The following is a 21333-nucleotide window of genomic DNA, read 5'->3' as shown; positions in this document are numbered from 1 at the left end:
CTCTTCCTCTTTCTGTGCCTGCAGCAGGGCCACGGTGCCAGCATGCCGGACGTCGCTGCTCCAGGGTTTGCAGGCGGCTGGGGAGGCTCTGGGTGGCATGGTGGCGCATGTCTTCGGTCAGCGCGCAGAAATGGGGGGGAAGAAGAAGAAGAAGAAGAAAAAAAAAAAAGAAGAGCCGCGCTCCCTCTCTCTCCCCCTCTAGTCCATCCCCTGCCAGAGCTCTGCTCGTGGGGTCACAGTGCTGACGTCAGGCCTGGCCTCTGGCTGCACTGGGGGGCCTCTTTCTCAATGTCTCGGAGGCCAAGAAAGCGAGGAGAAGAGGATGTTCTGGAAGGGACACAGGACTCGGGTCCAACCACACTGGTGTGACAGGGAACGTAAGGTCGCAGCGTTTGGAGAGGTTGGCTGCCAAGGCCTGCTTGGGAGGGAGAGGCTCTTTCTTTTAGTGGAGGGAGCTTTTGTGCATGTGAGAGTTTATATATATATGTACGTATGTGTTCAAATGAGGACTTGGCGTCCACTCCTTTTCTCCACAAGGTAGAAATGCAATGGTTGCTGGAATAGTTCATTCCTCTCCTTCAGTGCTTGGCATCTCTTCATCTCTCTCTTCATCTCTCCCTCTCTCTCCCTCTCCTCTGTCCTGGGCTGGAGCCCCTCGGGGCTGCGCTGCTCACAGCTCAGTGACGTGTAGGGGGTAGTTGGGGGGAGGGTGGGCGGTGGCCTGGGCCTTCAGCCGGTGGATGTGGCAGCCGTGGCACAGCAGGTGACCCTCCAAAGGGTAACAGCGATGGCCCTCCTCATCGTTCAACTGGAGCCCACAATCCTGCACACACACAACACAAATATATATGAAGACTGAGAAACCATAGTTAAACACCATTCATCACTGTAAAGCTAAGCCTGTTCTACATGGGGTCATCTTTTTTGGGGGAAAAAATCCATAACAGATAAAAATAGAGTGAAGGCTTTACACCAAGGAGAACTGTCCTGTCATATTTCAGAAGCAGAAGTCTTCAATAAATACATTCCTTAACCTCAGGCGGGTCTTTTATTGCTTATGTGTCAGCCCTGGTTAAAGATTAATAATCCTTGTCAGCCCTTTTCTTAAGATCATCCAGGAAGGAATGGCCTTCCTCGTTAACAAACGTCAAAAAGTGACAGGGTGACACTTTGACTTGACCCCAGGAATGTAACACGTCATGTATGGCATGACAAACAGAGAAGTCAAACACACCAAGATCAGTTAAGGACATAAACTAAACACTACTTAAGAAAGCCTCTGAAAACCATAAAGTAACCATTTCAGATCACAGAAGCCCTGCCATAGCAAACTGGCCAATTTGGGGGAGATCATGTAAACATGACATATCTGAGTGACCAACAGCAAGGCTGCTATCTGGGTAATCTATTTACAGAGGACCGGGAGTTACACAAGCTCAACCAGAGCTGTGTCATGGCTCACCACAGGAATGTCCTAGTGAATAATTCACCATTTCAGTCTTTCTTTCCACAATGAGCAGACATTTATTCTGCTGCTATAGCTCTCCAACACACACACACACACACACATACATACACACACACACACACACACACACACACTCACACACACATACGTATAGATACATCTCATACAAACACACTCATACAGACACACTCTTACCTTTACCAAAAAACTTAGCACATACACAAAAACAGATATTGAACCAGTCTTTTTGGACAGCATAACTACAGAGACACTTATCAATCAGTGAAGTGGAATAGTATGGATGGTGGTCTTTACCTCACAGTGATAGCACTCCACATGGTAGTCCTTGTCCATCGATACAACACGAATGGTCTCCTCAGAACCCTGGATGAATAAACAAAACAACAAATACGGCTCAAACAAACACACATGTTAATGGTCAGCTCTGTAAAAGTAACTCCCCTTCTCCGAATGATCAAAAGATTAGACAGATGCTTACCTCAGCAGGAAGGATGGGCTGGTTACAGGATGCGCATTTTGGTGCAAAAACCCTATGAGAAACAAAAAACACATATCTAAAAATTACTCAGGTGCCTTGTTCAATCACATACAATTCCTTTTATTATCAACATTCGGCACAACGTTCATGTTTTTAATGGGCTTCGCATGCAGCAGTATGGGAAAAAGGGACGCAGAATGTTATGCATTCAGAAGGAGAGGGATCTGGTTGAGTGCTGTCCAGCCTTACGTGTGGTAGTCCTTGACGCAGTAGATGTTATTCTCCACATCCACTGTGAATGGCACACCATCCAGACCCTCTTTGCAGACCACACAGCGAAAACAGCCGGGATGGTAGGACTTGCCCAGTGCCTGCAAGATCTGCCAATGTACACAAGACATGAAGCAAAGGTTATTAAGGACAACACAGTTTGTGTGTGCGTGCGTTCCTACGTGTTTCATGTGTGTGGTGTGTGACAGGGAGTGTCTAAAAACAATGACAATCCATGCATCCGAGGCACTGGGCCAAATTAAACCTTTCCTTGAAGCAGCGATTAAACAATGCTTTGAACGTCACGGGTTATGTCATTTCACCCAAAACAATACAAGCCTCACTACAGAGCTCCAAATGGGAAGCGCTTCACTGTTTTTGTGACAAGCTTCAAAGACTCAGCTTCAAGGGCAACACCACTATCTGAGAGAATGTCATACTCAGAGCCTCTATGATTCTTACCATTTCCATAATGAGGTGACCGCACACAAAGCATTTTTCCGCCGTCTGCTGGAAGCCAGAGTACTGCAGAGGATAGAATAATTCATTAGTGAACACATTTCATGAAGGAGGATGCATGCATAACATCTCTGCAAGGCCATCTATTCCTTTTTCCACGTTGATCTCCCCAGACCAGGAACCACCTCTCGTGTGGTTTCTCCTTTGAGCACAGTCCCTAGGGGGAGCCACTGCCCTCTTCCTACAGCACTCTAAGGAGCTTTACCCCAACTCTCTTATTCTCTCCTATCTCTCTCCTCCATTGGGTTACAGAGCACAGGCTTTGTACTTCACCCACATTAAACAGGATGTGGAGAGGGGCTGTTTGAGCTAATGCGGACCCCCGTCTCCATCTCCTGCTGCACAAGCTCCCAAAACCCCTCGCTCCCATTGCAATCAGCGCTGGCCTTTCTGCCTTCATCAGTTCCTTTCAAACACACAGCTCTTCAAAGGGCAGGACAGGTGAGAGCCCAATTTCCTTGGCTCTCGCTCGGAATGGGCAGCTGGGTAGTTAATCACTTCAAGTAATGGATTTTCATTTTATGGCAAGAGTTCATCTTATGAAAATTGCACCGTTTTTTTTTTTTCTGTCTGAATATAGAGAAGGATTCAACACCCACGCAAGCCAGTCTACATGGCACTGAGCTGGTATCGCTGCCTCAGAGGTATTTTCATTTAGGTTCCAGCTGATCCTGCTGCATTGCTTGCAAGTACTAAAAAACATGCCTAGCACTCCAATGCCAGGGATAGAGAACCAAAAACAGGCAGAGAGAAGGGCGTTGGGATGAAGCTCCAGAGCCTTGCCCACCAGGCTGCCATCTGGCCCCAGGGGTCATGACCTGGATGGGGGCAGTGCTTGGGGGTGATGTTGGTCAGGATGAGCAGGTGGACATGGGAGGAGCTGGTCAATACCAGGAAGCCCTTCTGCCACTGAAGACACCACCATCTGCTGGACCCCCTGGTGCTGTTGGGACAGCACTTGTCACTCTGTAGTCTTGAGGAGGAGGAGGAGGAGGGGGAGGAGGCTTCATGTCGAGTGTATGTCTGAGAACAATGGGTCTGATATTTTAAAGGATTCTAGCTTCCTATCCAGCTATACAAGAGCATTCTGACAGTTATGGGGAGACTTGGGGGTCTATCTCATCACTAGAATCTAACATAAGAAACAAAACATTCATCACCGGTACTCCACATAAAAGATAATACTACAATCAGAAATACAATACAATACTTCCCAAGACGGTTACTTTGTGGTGCAATTTGTTTTTTATAGTGTGAGCAAAAAAAAAAATGGCATCAGCCTGTCACACTCTGACAGAACTAAGGGGTGTGAGGCCAGGAGAATGAAGCGTGCAGCAACAGCAGCCGCTCAGGCGGACCACTCCCTCAACGGGAGTAATTACTGGGACAAGGCCTCATGAGGAAGTGTGCCCCTTGGGGAAATGAGGGGAAATAAGTGGGAGTTGTTGTGGGGGGTGTTGTGTCGATCAGCTTTAAAAGGCATCTGTTCCTTCTCCAGAGTTCAACAATTTGCAGGACACCCTTTCAGTTTCCTCTCCACAAATGTTACCTTTACAACCTGTATTTAGCATATCAGGCACACCCACACACACACACACACACACACACACACACACACACACACACACACACACACACACACACACACACACACACACACACTAATACTCACCAAGAAGTCCTCCTCACAGTACACCTTCCCATTGACATTGTAGAACGCTTTCCCTCTAAGCCTCCTCCCTGGAAAAACAAGAAGAAAGGCATGAAGACATCTCAAAATAAGCTCAGGTTACCATTCCGTTACCACCATCAAGCATCACGAGTTCCCCTTTGTCTTGAGGTGTACAACAGGAACACAATACCAGGGAAGCGAGAGGGACACTTCCATGTCGTTACCAGGACCCAAAAAGACAACAAAGTGAATCCTGCAGCTCTGGCTCTAGAAGTGGATAGTCAGGTCTGAGTGTCAACACAAGGCCCTGGAGCCATACATTCACAACAAGTGATCCACATGTCTACAAGCAGCTGAGGAGCTTTAGGCAGGTGTCAGAGGAACACACTGGACAACCAGAGAACCAATCAGGGAACCCACATTTGTCCTCAGCAAAGTGCGTAGGCTAACAGCAAAAAAAAAAAGCAAAAGAGCTCACAACAATTCAGGAGCATCCTGCCACCACACCTCCCCCAGCTTGGGGCCATTGTGAGAGGCTCCCACTCAGTGGCCTGTCAGCAGCACCCTCACAGGCTTGACTCCTCACCATCTGGACCAAACACTCCCACCCCCTCACTGCCCCGTTCACATCTCATCAAAAACATGACAGGAAAAAAACTGGGGCCCCCACCCAAGTTGTGTTTTTTTTTTTACACGCCATAGTCACTGACTTCCATGGAAATCTATCGAGATGGACTGTGACCTTGCAATGTAAGCATACCACACACTCTGTGCTGCTCTCAGGAAGGGCCTTGATGTGAATCACCAGTCCCGGACTGGATGTCAGCAGGCTGGTGTTGGGAGGAAGGAGCTGGGACAAGATGAGAAGAGATGAACGGGTGACAACCCTCCTCCCCTCCCCACTCTCCGTCCCTCTGCCTCCCCACATGTTTTGGCCTTTTATTTCATGTGTGCCCATTCAAATTGGCTAAATGGAAGCCGAATCTTTCTTGGCAGAGAGATGACTTCACCCAGCCTGGCAGACAGAGCACATGGACCTCATAAATCTGGAGGATTAGTCCGCTTTAATTGCCGTCTTGAGCTGCCATCGAGTTTATGGGGGTTTCAGCATGGGAAAGCGATGCCCCCCCCCACCCAACACCCCACCCTCCCCACGCTCTTTAAGCACCCAAATTTATACTCTTGCGACATTCACACAAAGAGTCAGAAGCCATGGAGGTGGAAGGAGCGGGGACAAACACAAAAATAGCTTCGACAATGAATGATTCTCTTCACACAAAAGGTGAGGTGGGAGAAATAATTAACACTCCACCACATGAGAAACTACTGGTGAAGAGATGTTCAGTGGGCAAAGTTCTAAAGTCCTCAAAAGTTTTATTTCTAAAAAAAAAAATGAATTCCAAACCGCACTTGGGTGAGATTTTATAACAGTTGTGGATGAAGTTGACCAACTTGTGTTGGGTGGGTCTACAGAAAGGAAGAGAATCAGGGAGACAGGGCAAAGGAAGGAGACAAAATACAGAGGTAGAGGTAGAGGGTGAGAGAGAAAGAGAGAGAGAGAAAAGAGAGAGAGGCCTGAGCAAACGGGGACATTCTTTCTGCCTGAGGTCACCGGCTGGTCCCATTCAACCCCCCACACACCCTCCACACTCTGTCCCCTCCCCACAGGGAGAGGGAGAGACCAGGAGAGAGAGAGAGAGGGGGAGGAGAGTCCTGCTCTCGGGCTCCTTTGCCCCTGTCTTTGTCACGGGGGGGAGAGCCTGACCACAGAGTGAGCTGGGTGTCCTCGGCTTGCTACCTCACAGAGCTGTGGGACATAAGGCGCTGCCACAGGCCTTTGCAGATTGGGATTTTACACTCACATATTTTGGTCTTTATTCTGCTTTGCCGACAGCCAAATTTGCTGTTTCCCATGACAGCACTGTTTCGGCAATGTCCTATCTTCATCACTCTCTCAGGCGGCACATCTTCTCGTCTCCTTTCCTACAGTTCCCCCATTTCCTCTAAATGGTCTACGAAGACCTATATGCCCAGAGTGATGCAGAATCTGACAACTAAAGGAACGCCAAGGTGTTGCCCCATTATGTATTGACAAATAGGAAGCCTTGAATAAGCGTTATCAGTGTGGCGGCTTGCTGAAACAAATACCAAGAGCCTACGAACAGTCACACAAATGACCTCTAACAATATCAATGGACAAACAAGAACAGCTTTCTGTGGGTGCAGTGTTGTTATCACGCCACAGCAGCAAGGCCCTACCAGGCAGCATGAAAACTAATCTGCTAATTACCTCCACACAGAGCTTACTGTAGGTAGGTAAGGTGGATGGGGTGGGGTCCACCATCTCAGCGGTGACAAAGGGGCCAATGTGAGCCATGGTCCTCTGTGCCCGGTGGCAGTGCTGAGGAGCCAGCTGATTGCTCTCAGCCTGGTCATGGTCCCTCTGTCTTCACAGAGATCAAATCAGAAGCAGCCCAAACACATTACTGCAGCCTGGAGTTGCCGGTGGGAAAGGCCACGACGTAATGATATCTCACGGGTCCTTTTTTTAGTCCGCCTCCTACGCCTACAGCTTTTGTGCAGGTTTTTTTTTTTTTTCATATAGCTGTGAAAGCAATTAGTGATGCCTTTCAGTGGTGTGTAAGCCCAGACAGACAGCAGCCAAAAGCAGACGATTTCGAAAAAAGTGTAATCTTGAGGCTTTGATGTGGGTTGGATAACTAGTTTAATAAATGATACTTATATCAAATATCATGCAAATTTGAACCAATGGGATTATAGCTGATCAGTACACCTGCCATCCTAAAAGGGAAAAACCTCCTATAATAAAAACCAAACCGATAATTGCCATTCCCCTTGAAGTGGCAGAAAGAAGGATTTTTGTTTATTTTTATGTACGAGTATGCAAACAGCGCTATGACAACAGCTATGCAGTCTGAGCTGTTACATAACCAGACCCTTTAACTTCTATCAAAATCAACACCAACTCCTGTCTTCACATTCATATAACTATGAAAAACATCAGCACACCTCAGTCTCCACTGTAATGTTTCATGCTCAATGGCCTGTCTTACCTTGGAGAACTAGAGGGGTTGTTTCTTTGTTCATTCATGAAAAAAAAATATCCACACACTATGTGGTTCTTTCCAACTGGAGAAGGGGCGGGGGTATTCTTCCAGGTTTGGACTCTCCTCCTTTCCTGTCTGCTCTGCCCTACCTCTCTCCACCCTTCCCTTCCCCACCCTCCTCCTCCTCATCCAGAGAGAACAAGCAGCTCTTTATCACCTGCAGGTGGGTTGGGTTGAGTTGGGCTGGGCACGGCTGTGGCGGGAATGGAAGGGGGGGGATGGGGTTCAGGGGGTATGGAGAAAGAGAGTGAGACAAAGACAAAGACAGATATAGAGAGGAGGGAGCAAAGGAGAGGTGGAAGAGGGAGAAGAGAGGTGATGGGGAGAGAGAGTGGGGTCTTCCAGTGCCATTTGGAGGCGGCTGGAGGAGGGGTGAATCACTGGGCTGTTGCGTGGGCTTTCCATGCAGATTGGGGGAATTTGAGGCCCGTCATCTGGACATGTGTGGGCCTGCTGCTGCTGATCTGCTGCCTCAGTCAGCCCTCTTCTGACTGAAACAGACCCTGATGCTGACGCCAGCCCAAGCTCTCTCAGGTCGGATGCGATGAAGCAGGGGAGAAGAGGAAAGAAAGATAGAATGGACCTAAGCTGTTGCCTTGCAAAAAATACACTACACTCAACAGAGCTAAGATATCTTCACAAGTTTCTCACTGTTTGTCCACATGTCAGTTCTACTGCATTGGCTGTCCTAGAGAGACTTCCTAGAGCCTGCTGTGGTTTCCTCCATGTTTTCAAATTTGGTGAAACGTAGCAGCAGATAGTAAAGCTCTGGGCAGCATAATCAGCAGCCCATTTGTAACCTAACTCCACTCTGAGAGAATCAGACAATCACAATAAAAGGCACTGCCCTTCATGCGTCCTAAAGAATGTTTGGAACAGGATGCTTGTCCTTTCTTGTGGAGCGGAGGAAATACTCTGGGCCACGGCTCCACTGAAGTCTCTGAAGGGCAAATTGCTCTTTGTATTCTTGGTTGTGATCCAAACCGACTGCGGTTGCTTCACGGCTTCACTCCTCATGTGTCTGGCAGGTATAAATATTTTCACCGCTTTCACAGGAAGCCCGAGCCAGGTGCTGTAAGCGCTTTTAAGAAGCCGCATCATTCACTACGGCCCAGAGAGAGTGCATGTGCACGCATGGGTGTACTCCTCTGTGTGTGTGTGTGTGCGTGTGTGTGTGTACGCACACGTCGTTAAGCACAGCCACTACAAGAGAGGCACAAACAATTGAATCACCATGGTGTCTCTGACAAAAGCTGCACATGTGAGAAAACAGAAATGAGAGCTGGTGAATGTGTGATTCACCTCTATAAACGGGCATTGACAAAGCTAGACTGGGGGGTTGAGGGAGAACAAAAGGGCAGACATCTTGTTACTCATAGCTAGCGTATGAAAGGAGTATGTGTTCGTCATTGAGTGCGAGTCTGCATGTGTGTGCAGGGGGGGTGCTTGAGTGTCTGTTTTTGTACATGTATATGTAAGAGTGTAATTGGTGTGTGTTTGTGTGTGTGTGTGTGTGTGTATGCCATTTACTCAGTGTTCAGAACTGCTCTGTCTGATAAGCTGCCCTGGTACAATTTGTGACTGATTGAAGCCCTCATGGGAAGGCCTGCTGGAGTAAAAAAAAAAAAAAAAAAGGAGGGGGGGTGTAGTTTGCATTCCTGGCCATTTTGTGAAAAAAAGGGTGCAACCATGGTAGTAAGCCAAGAGGAGGGCTCAATTATGCATGGTTAAACAAAGCCCAAGGCTACCGGTGAGCCCAGAGAGCTCTTTGGGAGTGCTCTCCCCGCGCGGCGCGGCTCGGCTCAGCTCAGCTCAATGCACACTGCCCCATTCAAGCACGGCCCTGCCCTGGCACAATCTGGGGCCTAACGAGAAAACATGGCGGGCTGCATGGCCCACATCAATCAGGACATGTGTTATGACAGCTGCGGGCACTTTGAATGTAAACCTCACTGACTGTGTGAGCAAAACCAAACACTGAACTTAGAGGCTTGTAAATCTCATTCAGAAGGACCTAAAATGATACATCTCAGAATGGACGCTGGAGACAAACACTCCTGAGAGGGCCTAAATGGCCCGAGAAGCCATTAGAGACAGAGGCGCCCACATGATGGCTATTCATCTGGACCGCATCTAACAAAGAAATAGGAGCACCCTTTAATATATGGAGTAAGTAAAAGGTCGAAATGGAATCTTAATCCTACAATACATTAAACTAAGAACCCTATTAAGAATTCCATCGTGGATTTCCCTTTCTATTCCAGCCCCACACCTCCAAGCCATGGCATAAATACTAGAGATGCCTACACTGTACATTAATATTTCACCAAGTTTATAAATGATTACTCTGGTCACAGGAGAGGCTTAAGAGGACACTGAAATGTCATCACACTTCCGCTAAACATCCCGTCACTTGTGACTGACTCATCTCTCCACAAAGGGAACCAACAAGGCATTGAAAAAAAAAAAAAAAAAAAAAAAGTATTTGGGATTAGGCTCTGCCCTCTATTCTTTGGTGAGCACAATAAATTTACAGTCATATGTATACAATTACATGTTAATATATGCATTTCTTCTAAAGCCACAGGAAACAGTATCCATGTACAACAGCAAAATGAATGAAGCCGAGGCTTGCTGTGCGCTCTGCCCATCCACTCTCTCTTGTTTACACTGGAAACAGGAGAGCAGCTCCGGAGTCAGGTGACAGGCCAGCCCTTAAGCCAACTCTCATACATTCCCTCTCTTTCTCTCTCTCCCCAACACACACCAATATACACACACACACACACACACACACACACACACACACACACACACACACACACACACACACACACACACACAGGCAGACACACAGACACACGACAGAGAGAGAGGGGTAACGATAAAAGCACAAGAAGGAACCTGGTAACCTGATTCCCCAAAAGTCAACATTTTTTCTTGTTCACTGTGGACAGAGGAAGATAGAGAAAAGCCAGGATGTCTGCGGGGACCAGAAGCATGCTGCCTGTCATGGTCTTCCCCGGTCTCATTCAGATTCACACAACTGCTCCCATTACAGGACTAAGAACCGCCACAATGGCTGGGCTCTGGTGTCTTCTTCAGTTGGTATCTGTTCGAGATGAGGGACTACGTGTTCATCGCACTTACCACAAGAGCAGCAGGTGAAGCAGTTGGTGTGGTAAAGGTTGCCCATGGCTTGGCAGGCTTGGCTGGCTCCGTACACCCCCTTCCCACATTTGATGCAGATACCTAGAGAGGTGCAGACAGAGGATCAGACATACTAAGCACCAGCCTTCAATAACCATAGCAACAGTGAGGAATATTTAATGATGTTCAGAGTTGCTAGGTTGTGAAAAAAGGAGACAATTATATAAGCAAAACAAAAAAATATGACAGAACACTTTCACCAAAAAGCATATTGACCTTTTTCATTTGGTCTAATTATGAGCACTGTCAACAACAGTGTCTCCAAACATGGATAAAAACATCTGTAATCATAGTAATCACTGTAATGGTGTTGCCTAGTTCCTGCAGATATTTCCGTTTGGTTTTCTCTGTGTAAAAGTGTAGGGTGCAGCAGGAGAGGGGTTTCGGTTGGTGAACTCAGGATGCAGCATTATTGAAGTGTGAGTCAGCAGAACCACCGATGGCCATGCTCTCACGCACAAGATGGCCTCCCCTGGGGTCACATTCCAGAGCGAGTGCAGGGTCAAAGCCTGGGTGGGGTGAGCCTGGGGTCACCACAGCCACAGGACACAACATCCCGACAGGGGGCTGGCTTGAGCCCCCCCCCCCCGTCCCGTCCCCGTCCCACTCCCCAAAAAGACATTCAATTCAGTAGGAAAGGCCATAATTACAAGCACTATCTGAGATCTCAACTATCAAAAACACAAGCAAAAGTGTACAACACTGATGTTGAAGCACTAGAGTGTAGTGCTGTTTTTTATGTACACCTGCTTGGATAAGGCTGCGTTTTTAACTAAAAAGGATCCAGCTCAAAATGCCAAATGCAAGTGTCCCCTTTCATGCTTGAATGTACCTGCTGGGCCAAACTCAAATATTGGCATTTCCGCTTGCAAGTAAAAAACAAAAAAAAAACACATGACTGACCCTGAAGTAAGTAATGATAACAGATAGTAACCGTGATCTTATCAAACACACAGACCACAACGCAAAGCAAATTACCCTAATCATTGCTCAATTCACAAACAGCTCATAAGTCAACATAAAGCATTTCACCTTAGAGAATATGTTTTTCAACCCATACTCATGAATAGCACAAAAATCTTCATTGGTGTAAGTCCAAGTGTGAATAGAGCAGGTCATTGTCGAGAGCATTCAAAGCAAGCGAGTGGGCATGTGGACAACCCGATAGACTGTAAAAGAAACACCCCATCCACACGGATGACACAGGAGAGAGACACAGTGACCGGCTGCTATTCATTGTTAATGAGAGTTGCCAATTTACAGTGACAAGAGACAAGTGGCTGTTGCAAAGTCAACTAGGCAGGGCAAAAAAAGGTTATGCTGAGCAATGCAACACAGCAATACCAATATGAGTGAAGGCAGTGTAAGACATGTAGCTGAAAATAATGAATGATACTTATGTGCAGTCACAGTCTTTTTTTAGCTTAAATGTCACAACCAACCAACCATCAAACATTAGCTACCCATCAAAAGTTAGCTAGCTAACACTTTCTCACAAATTTGTATGTAATTCAACACCATTTCAGAGAAACGTAATTGTTCATGTTCGTTAGCTAGGTAGCTAACTAATGTCTAGCCTTTAGTTCCGTAACCTGGTAACCACAAGCCAGGAACGCCCAAAAGTGTTTGTCTCTCTTGTGTAGACATAGAAAAACTCTTCTCCCGTGTCGTCCGTCACAGATAGAGGTGGTATCCAATGGTGGTGTGCCACCATCATCGCCAGCATAATATTGGCGGTGGATATTTAGAAAATAACATAAAATGTTAACAATTCTTGGGATTTCTTAATCATACCCTTGGCAGAGTCTATTTAAAATATCAGACACTAAGGTTTATGGCACTAGAAGGCTTTCAAGGTGAAAAATGACTTGGTCAATTAAACTTGAAGAGGTAACAAAAAGGTTTTAAAAGTGAGAGGCAAAGTGGTGGGCAATGTTTGTCTGTAACTCACTAGTGACCCGTCGAAAACCAATGAGCAAAAGGCAAGTGGACTGGCAGCTCTGCCCCCAGTGGGCCGACAGTGGTCCACTGGCCTTTTGCTATCTGGGGTGTGACTGTACAGTAAACCAAACAGAGTATTTCCATTTAGTGAGAATACGTCTGAGACGGACAATCCCCTGTTGTGTGCTACATGTGCAGAAAGGAAACTCTGGACTCGATTCTCCGGACAATGTCCAAAGATTAAATGAGAAGGGCTCACGTAAACTACCAATGTAAATAGCACTGCACGGTATTATTCACACAAAACACTTTGGCTCTGGGCCAACCTGGGCTGTGTTTGGACTGATCAATGACCCATGCCTCAAAGTTACACTTTGAACTAAAGGTGTATGTCTCGGAAAACCATGTGAATTTGAGTAAACTCCGGTTTAGGTGTTAGCTCGGGGGGTGCACTCATTCTGGTGAAGACAGGAAGGAAGAAACAGTATAGCAAAGGAAGTCTGTCACTGACTGCAACTATACTTATGCATGTGTGATGAGTGATTCACAACTGACTAAACACCCACCTAGTTGTTATTGTGGTCACTGTATAACTTGGACATAGTCTAATCAGGTCAATAGAAAAACTGGCTTTTCTCTATTTTTAAGTTCTGGAGTATCTCCTCACAAATAAGAAAACATTTATTTCATGAATGCCTGCACTATAACCACAACTGTCACCCACTGAAAATCAAAACATTTGTACATTTACTCAATATTTTGAATCACTTCCCACATTTGTCAGTGATTATCTTGCATCAATATAACTGTGGCGGTGTACAACTTGTGGTATGCAGTACCCAGGTTCACCAATGACCAGCCAATAATCAAAGGAAATATTCTTTTACACTGTCTACAGACTGAGCCTTTTAAGCTTTTCGATCGATGGTTTTACGGATCAAGAACAAGGCATATGCACACGGAACAGTTGTACTGGATTTAGGATTGTGCAATTACATTCCTCTGAGAGGCAAAGCAAGTGGCATAGCAATTGGTATGCTGGGATAAAACAGCCTGGCAAGTAGTGCCACAGGCTCAGTCACACATCCGCTTCATCAAGGAAGACCCACCTGGCACCCACTGGCACCGCTTCTCCTCTCTCTCTCTGCCATGAAAGAGCTCTTTCTTCTCCAGCTCAAAGGACCTGGGCGACATGGTCTCAGTGCCTTGATAGTTTCATATCAAGGTCAGAACTTGTCCTATCTCAGCTCAGCATGTGTAAGCACAGGAAGTGGAGGTCAACGAGGAGGGCACTGCAGGTTGAGACTGGGCAGCACACTCTATGAAGATTAGGAGACTTATGGCAGTATCTTGATATCACAGTAAGGAGCTGGTAACATGAGAGTTTTCTATACTTTCCATGGGCCAAGGACACTTTCTAAATAAAACCATATATCTTGAAACATTTTGCCAAATGCTAGTATGGGAGATTCTGTCTTTAGGTGTTATGTTCCACTTCAATAGTAGGCATATGCATCAGTTACCCTAGGGATGCTTGGAACATGTCTCCACCACTTTTTGAGATTACCATTTTCATCCCCACCAGCTGAATGATAAAATCAAATTGATACACCAAAAATGAAAGTTATGTTAGTAGGTTAGTCTAAGTGTTAAGACAACATAAGCGTCTACACTGTAAAGTGCGCAGGAATGTTTGGCTGTCCTCTGTAGACATAAACTTGGCAAAGTATGAGCAAGTTTTAAATGTGCAGTCACTATGTGATTTTAAAATCAATAATGTGTCTTCAGTAATATTATTCTTGTGCTCAGTGCCGCTCTGGACTCAAACCCACTTTCTTAGACACCGGAGGTTGGCGTGCTAATAATTGCGCTACAATCCCTGGGTTTATTACTTGACACCTGCACAACTCTTATAGTTTCAAGAGGAATAAGGTTTTGTCACTGCATTCTATATCCGCTGGCCACTAACTGACAGATACATCACACTTGTTTTTAGCATTTTAGTTTTCAAGCACTAGAAAATCCCAGTAACCTATACGTTTTTGGACCATAGGCCAGTGACAGGTAAAATGGCCTATGTAAAATCCCATCTATGTCCCTAGCACTTTTCAACCCAAATTGACGCCCATGATAGTAGGGTCTTTGTTCATTTGGAATTTCGCTCAATCATTTTGAGAGATTTATGAACAAGGATACCCTGATTCGAAGAGTTGTCAGCTGCTCCAGGACACCTTTAACCTGCTCGTATGCAACAGTGCAAGTATGAAGCCCCCTCACCTATAACCTCGTCTTTATATCATCTGGATTCTGGACTTCCATGATCTCAGAACATCTTTATTCCGGTTTGAAAACAATCCAACCTTGTATGAGAGACATGTGATGTGTGCAAATTGAGGGTTTGCCCTAAGAGTGGAAACTTTGGTCCAAATCAGCAGAGGAAAGACAATAACACAGCAGGCTGGGGAAACTCAGAGAGAGCATGTGCCAAAGCATCCTTCTGACGATTTCCAAAACATCTATGCCGGCCCTGCAGGGCTCCACTGCACGGATGTGGTCAGTATTTACATCACAGAGGGGAAAGGGCTGAGCTGGAAACTTTTCATTTTTCCAAATTCTAACTAGTCCCTAGTGGGTAGCCAGTGTCCAGTTGTATGGACTTAACTTAGAATTCAATTTAAATCTCTCACTCTCATCTATATGGCAGCCACTGGATTGGCACCAATCTATTTAAATGCAGTGATTCAGCTTTGCTGCCCCTCTTGACCACTACAATACACTCTGTTGTCTTTTGACTTCTCTCAGCAGCAAGAGATCGTAGTCAAGATTCTTTTCCGTTCGTAGTACCTCAGTACTGATATTTTCAAACAGCATTTGCGTAATTAGTTCATTTGTTTGAGGCATACTTCATAAATGTAATCTTAGTTTTAGTATTTTAATTATTATTATCATTATTATTGTAGTAATAATTGATGGTTTTACATTAAAATGAGACTTAATGTTTTTTTTTTTATTTAAGTTAATTTAGCTTGTAACTGTTCTTTTATCCAATGTTTTGTAAGTCGTTTTGGACAAAGGCATCTGCCAAATACATCAACTATAACTATACGGAAGGAGTATACTAAAATACACCTAGAAATTATTTTTTGCATTTAATAGTGAACATGGAAGAAAATCTTAAACGAAGTGCTCAGAACATTTACTTGAGCAATGAAGGAATATGTTTCTTCTTGGGGTCATTTTTTGTACCAAAGCAAAAAGAAAATCAACCAAATCTGGCAGCACATATAAATTGATCCCACAGTGTGCGCGTAGAGCGATTGCTAATATGACCTCAGTCAAGTTTTGTGAACGCCATGTCTGTCACCACAATGTGCATGACTCCAATCATTATCATTCTGAGCAGGTGATCAGACTTGACCCCCACTAGCCATGTCTGGCCCGAGAGCCAAGATCGTGTGCCAAGTGTCTGGTGCTGCCCGGCTCCCTACTGACTGAGTAATGAAGGGCCTCAGAAGGAGGGGGTGGTGCTGGGGAGAGTCCCCCCGCTCCAGAGCTTGGCACCACCTCCAGCCTGCCCCAGCTGTTGATTCACAGCCTGCTAGCCCGCCACAACAAACAGAGGCCACACAGGGACCTCAACGGGAGGAGCACCCGGTGTGACTGCATGGAACCTCAGTGGCCAAGCCGATCGATTTCTCCACCGTTGCCAGGGAAACACGAGCGGACTTGCTCAGTCCCAATGTGAGGACTTTCTGTCTGCGTTCACTGGCCTCACCTGTTCCACAGTGAAAAAGCCTCCTCTGCACGCACAGTACTCAGCTCTCAAATCACACACTACTGTTTGTCTCTGTTTGTACATATACAAAAAAGAGGGGGAAGTGACCAAAGTCTCCGTTGCCAAATGATTCCAACAAGTTTCTCCCTAAAAATATGCAGCGAAATAGTGCGACATACAAAAAGGACTAAATGACTCAAACACCATGAAAGCTATGCAGGCTGCAGAGACAAAAAAAAAAACTTCCAGAGGTCAACTCCACTGGCCATTTTCAGCATGCAAAACGACTGAATCACTCTGGGGAATCTGGTCCGACAGAACAGAAGGTCCCATTCAGCTCCACTCAGTGCTGTGTAAACGTTAGTACTGCCAAAACAGAAATTAGTATTTCCCTGCAAAAAGGAACTCTTATCTTCTACAGGGGTAGTTGGTGTTAGCATTACAGAGTACACATGGTATTTGTTATGGGTGCAATAGGACCTAAATAAGATGACAATACTGAAGCAGCGGCGTGAAGTTACACCGAGAGAAGCTTGCACACATGCTGACAGAAGTTACGTTCCATACAAGCAGCCTTTGTGCCCTGAAGTCCCACCAAGCAATGAGACTGCAAGATTAAATGCAGTTGTGAAAAATCACTTACAGAAGTTTTCATGAACCACTCCATGAACCATGAGCTCATTAAAAAAAAAAAAAAAATATATATATATATTTATATCTTGGTCTATTTTATAAACAGTTATTGTACAAAAACACAAATGGAGTAATGTTTTCTCAAGCTATTTTCTATTGCTATATGGTTCGGTGAGTTACTTTTAGGTATTACATACCCATAAGAATCCCCAGGGATAGCAAACTGAACGTAGGCATATCATCACTGAATATGATTCCATGAGTGCCTTTGCTGGGAGGTTTATATTTTTAAAAATGACACCAATCAATTTTATAATTGTTGTCTGTAAAAGCCTTTGATTATGCGACTCAGTAACGAGTCAGTGTATGGCTGTGTGACTCTCACTGGCTCCATCTTCGGCTGATGACTTTTTTGGATGGTTTTTCATGTTTAAGACCAATTGCGCCATCAGTGCCAACGTGTGTCTAAAAAAAATAAGCTATATAATAATGACAGTCACTGTACTTCCCACTGTACACACGAATGACTTTCATCTTGTGTCTGGCCTACCTTAACAACGATGTACAACAGCCAATACAACTTGAATTACTTCACATTCAGTTTGATTTTAAAAGGACAAAGTTATACACACGTACCCATCTCGTTGGTGCGGTGCTTTTTAAATAATGTTTCACACAGGACCTCTTAAGTCCTATTGTTGCACATTTCCAATAGCCATCTTTTCGGTTCTATTCTCAGTTTCAAAGGATTTTTGTTGTGTTAAAAGACAGTTAATTACCAATGTAGAAAACAGTTACTAAGTAAAAAAAAAAAACACAAAACCTACACTACAACAACCTCTTTTTTGCCAACTCTGCTGTCTTAAGGAGGCATCTTCTCCTATGAATCCCTTGAGTGTTGAAAAGGTCTCAGCCCCACAAGGCACACATGATCACAATCAGCACTCTCCGATCCAAAAATGAGGAAATCATGTCTCTATGCTCTTCATTTTAGTAGAGCACAGCTCAGTGTTGGTGTTGGGAGGCTGTGCTGGACAGCATTTCCCAAACATCACTTGGATCTTCCCACAACACAACACAACACACTGGCAGTGTCCATGTACCCTTCTCTGGTGAGCAAGCCAAGAACCACTTAACGGATGATGATTGGATTGTTGTGGCCTCCAGCTCCTCTCACCAATCACTGATCAGCCAGCTCCACAACCAAAACAGGCCACATCACTCAGTTGATGCTCCAGTTCCCCTGAGGCTGTAGACTGCCGAATTATCACCTTGTTGCACATGATCAAACACAGAAAAGACTGCCCTGCACAAAAAAATACTGCCCACGGCTAACTTAGTAAGTCCCATATAATGATTTTCCAACGAACAACACGACAGCAATTGAGGTAATGGTGAAAGATGTGAAACTGCTTTGGACGTGAAAAACATCTATACTTAAAACGTGTCTCCACCTTAGAGAACCTGACACCACCTGCTCATTAGCCCATGTTAAAAACATGGCTTGACAGAGATGACTTTAATCAGTTACAAGATTACTGTGATTCTTACACCAAGTTGTGATATCGTCCCAAACATCCTAAATGTGTGATATGTCTGGCATCTAGCCTAAACTCAGACATAATCCAATTTGATTAAAAACCTTATATTCTCTACATGAACCTCACAAAACAGGCAACTCCTTCGCATACAAATCAGCCTATGGAGAAGTGTACGTTCTGCATTAATATGGATATGGAAGAGGTGGATAATATCACACTCAAATCAATGTTTACCTTAGAAATGCCCGTTTTGCAGTTTCGTACAGGGCACATAACTGAATTGTATCTACACATATGTTTACCAAATGAGCAGGTGAAGGACTTACCAAAATATTCTTTTTTCATGTGCATCTCTAGTTCTTTCTCCAGCTCCAAGGTGAGCGCCTCAAGCCGCCTCTCGGCTTGACTTGGCCCACTGTCCCGACATGGGGTAACCTGATAAGGCAACTTAAACCTTTGTCCCGGGGCTTGATTTTTTGACGTTATACAGTAATTAAACGCTGTGGGTTGGCCAGTGCTCACATCTGTGTTAATTCCAAGTTGCGTTGACTGCTGTTGGGACTGTTGTGGCTCTTGAATTACTGGAAATGTTTGAAGATGCACTCGGTTTTGGAGACCATTCGTGTCCCCAAAGTCCTCGATCAATGTGTCCTCCTGTAGCCCAGGTCCCAGCATTGAAGACCTTGGCGAGGGAAGCTGAAGTTCTGGGTACGTGCTCATAGATCCCCTTGAGCTGCGGGAACTTCTGGAGCTGTGACTAGAGATGCTTGAGCGAGGGCTCACAACACAGTTGGCCGCTACACCAGGTCTTGCATTCCCGTCCTGGCTGCAGATGCTTGAGCGAGGGCTGGCTACAGGCATACCGTGCACCACTGCAGCCTCCAGGTCGTGGTTGGTCGGGGGCATGTATCTAGAGTCAGAGTAACTAGACCGAGGACTTGTGGTGCTGTACTGGCTTGCAGTGCTCGACCTCGGACTAATGTGTCTTTGATCATACCCCATACTAATGCCACTAGTGCGGTTGCTACTTGGTTTGCTACCACTGTCATAGCTGTTCAGACTGGCCCTAGGGCTGGAATGTTTACTCGTGTCGCTGGCTGTGCTTGCATAGCTAGACCGGGGGCTAAGAGCATTCGACCCATCACAGTGCACCAGACTTGATCGGGGACTGGTATACTTGTCCTGTCCAGGTACAACCAAACTTGTCCGAGGACTGCTAACACTGGATCTCGGGCTTGAGTGTTTACTTTGCTCTTGAGAGGACAGAGACGATGCTAAACTGGACCGTGGGCTAGTTGCATTGTACCTGCCATCGTGGTTAGTGCCAACACAGACACTATTGCTTCTACTACCCGACAATGGTACTTGCTTGCTCAACACAACCCCATCGTACGCGCAGCCGGTGCTGTACCTGTGTCCCTGCACCTCCAAGGAGTATCTCCTATGTCGCTCTGACGACGCTCCTCCACTGTAGCACGGGAGCGCAACTTCTGATTTGGTGCAATAGCCATCTTCAATGTAACCAGCATCTCTTTGAGGGGTACAAAAATCCAAAGGCACGTTTCGGTTACCGTTCACCGAGCGCACGGGAGCCGCGTTATACACTTTATTCCCTGACATGTAATTTTCCACAGAGTGAAGCTGCTGGTGAGGCACCGAGCTACCATTCATTCGCTTACTTTTCTGTTCAGTTATCACTGGAGTCGGAAAATCCAATTCAGGATTGATTGCCATGCCGTCTCTTGAAGTAAAAAATCCATCTCGATATGGTTCGTACAATGAGAGATCGTCCATTAATTTACTAGCTCTGTGTCCCAAATCGTCCTCATAGTGATCCATGGTTTGCTGACGAGAGGAGGAACAAGTTGAGAGACAGAGAGCGAGTACACTAATCGGCCAGCCAACTACCGACTAAGAGATGGCAGAAAATGCATTTCACATGGAAATCACAACAAAACGCTGGCTCAGTGTAGCCATTACCGCAGTTTCACAAAAACTACAAGTCTTTTCTGCAATTTTCTTAGAATGCATGTCCCCTGTCTTCGAAAATATGGCGATACACCCGCTAAACAAAGTTTGAACAACAGGAGACGTTTGTCAATTTCAGTTTTTGTTAAGTTGAAAGGTCTTTACAGTCAATGGCGCGCTCCGCGGAGGAATTTTCTTTCGTTGATTTTGCTTGTTTTCCCAAACATCGTTGTTGTAAAATCCCAAGTCACGCAAAAATACTTGTACTAAGAATTCCCCGGCAACTCAACAGATGTTCAGGCAAACTGAGGCAAAACATCTCCGTATTAAATTAAGCGCACGGGACTCGTTTATGTAGATGGAATGCGAGGAAGTACACAGGGTGCACTGCGTCTCTCTGGAATGTGGTTAATGCTGGAGCGAAACAATGACTGCGACTAACTCAGCAAGGGGGTGCCGAGTTTTGAAAAAGTCTGCCCGAGAGGGTATGTCTCCGCATTCATCTGCTGGGCTCTGTGAAAAACATCGAACGATTCTCACCTGGCACCACTGCTCTCGGCTAAAAGAAAACATATTGCATTTAAAATGTTCCACATTTGGGTAAAACTGAGTCCACATAAACGAGGCGTATTTGCTACAAAGGTGCGCAACTAAACTATAAAATCTTTCAATATCTGTCTTGTAGATGCAATTTAAATGTTAATTCATT

The 21333-nt window shown here is 45.5% G+C and overlaps 1 protein-coding gene across 1 annotated transcript; it reads right to left on the bottom strand.

The window, feature by feature from the left end:
• Positions 1-588: 588 nt before the first annotated feature.
• wtip (WT1 interacting protein) lies at positions 589-20495 on the bottom strand (the record flags this gene model as incomplete). Its single annotated transcript, XM_080844164.1, has 8 exons — positions 589-823; positions 1784-1852; positions 1968-2019; positions 2217-2347; positions 2700-2762; positions 4429-4496; positions 10707-10808; positions 18983-20495. 8 exons carry the CDS (start codon positions 20493-20495, stop codon positions 671-673), a joined length of 2151 nt encoding a protein of 716 aa, XP_080700290.1. The 3' UTR covers positions 589-670.
• Positions 20496-21333: the final 838 nt, after the last annotated feature.

The sequence above is a fragment of the Sprattus sprattus genome (genome assembly GCF_963457725.1).
Source record: "Sprattus sprattus genome assembly, chromosome: 8".
Taxonomy (NCBI): domain Eukaryota; kingdom Metazoa; phylum Chordata; class Actinopteri; order Clupeiformes; family Clupeidae; genus Sprattus; species Sprattus sprattus.
Note: the sequence above shows the minus strand (reverse complement) of the source record. Positions and strands in the feature narration are given on the sequence as shown.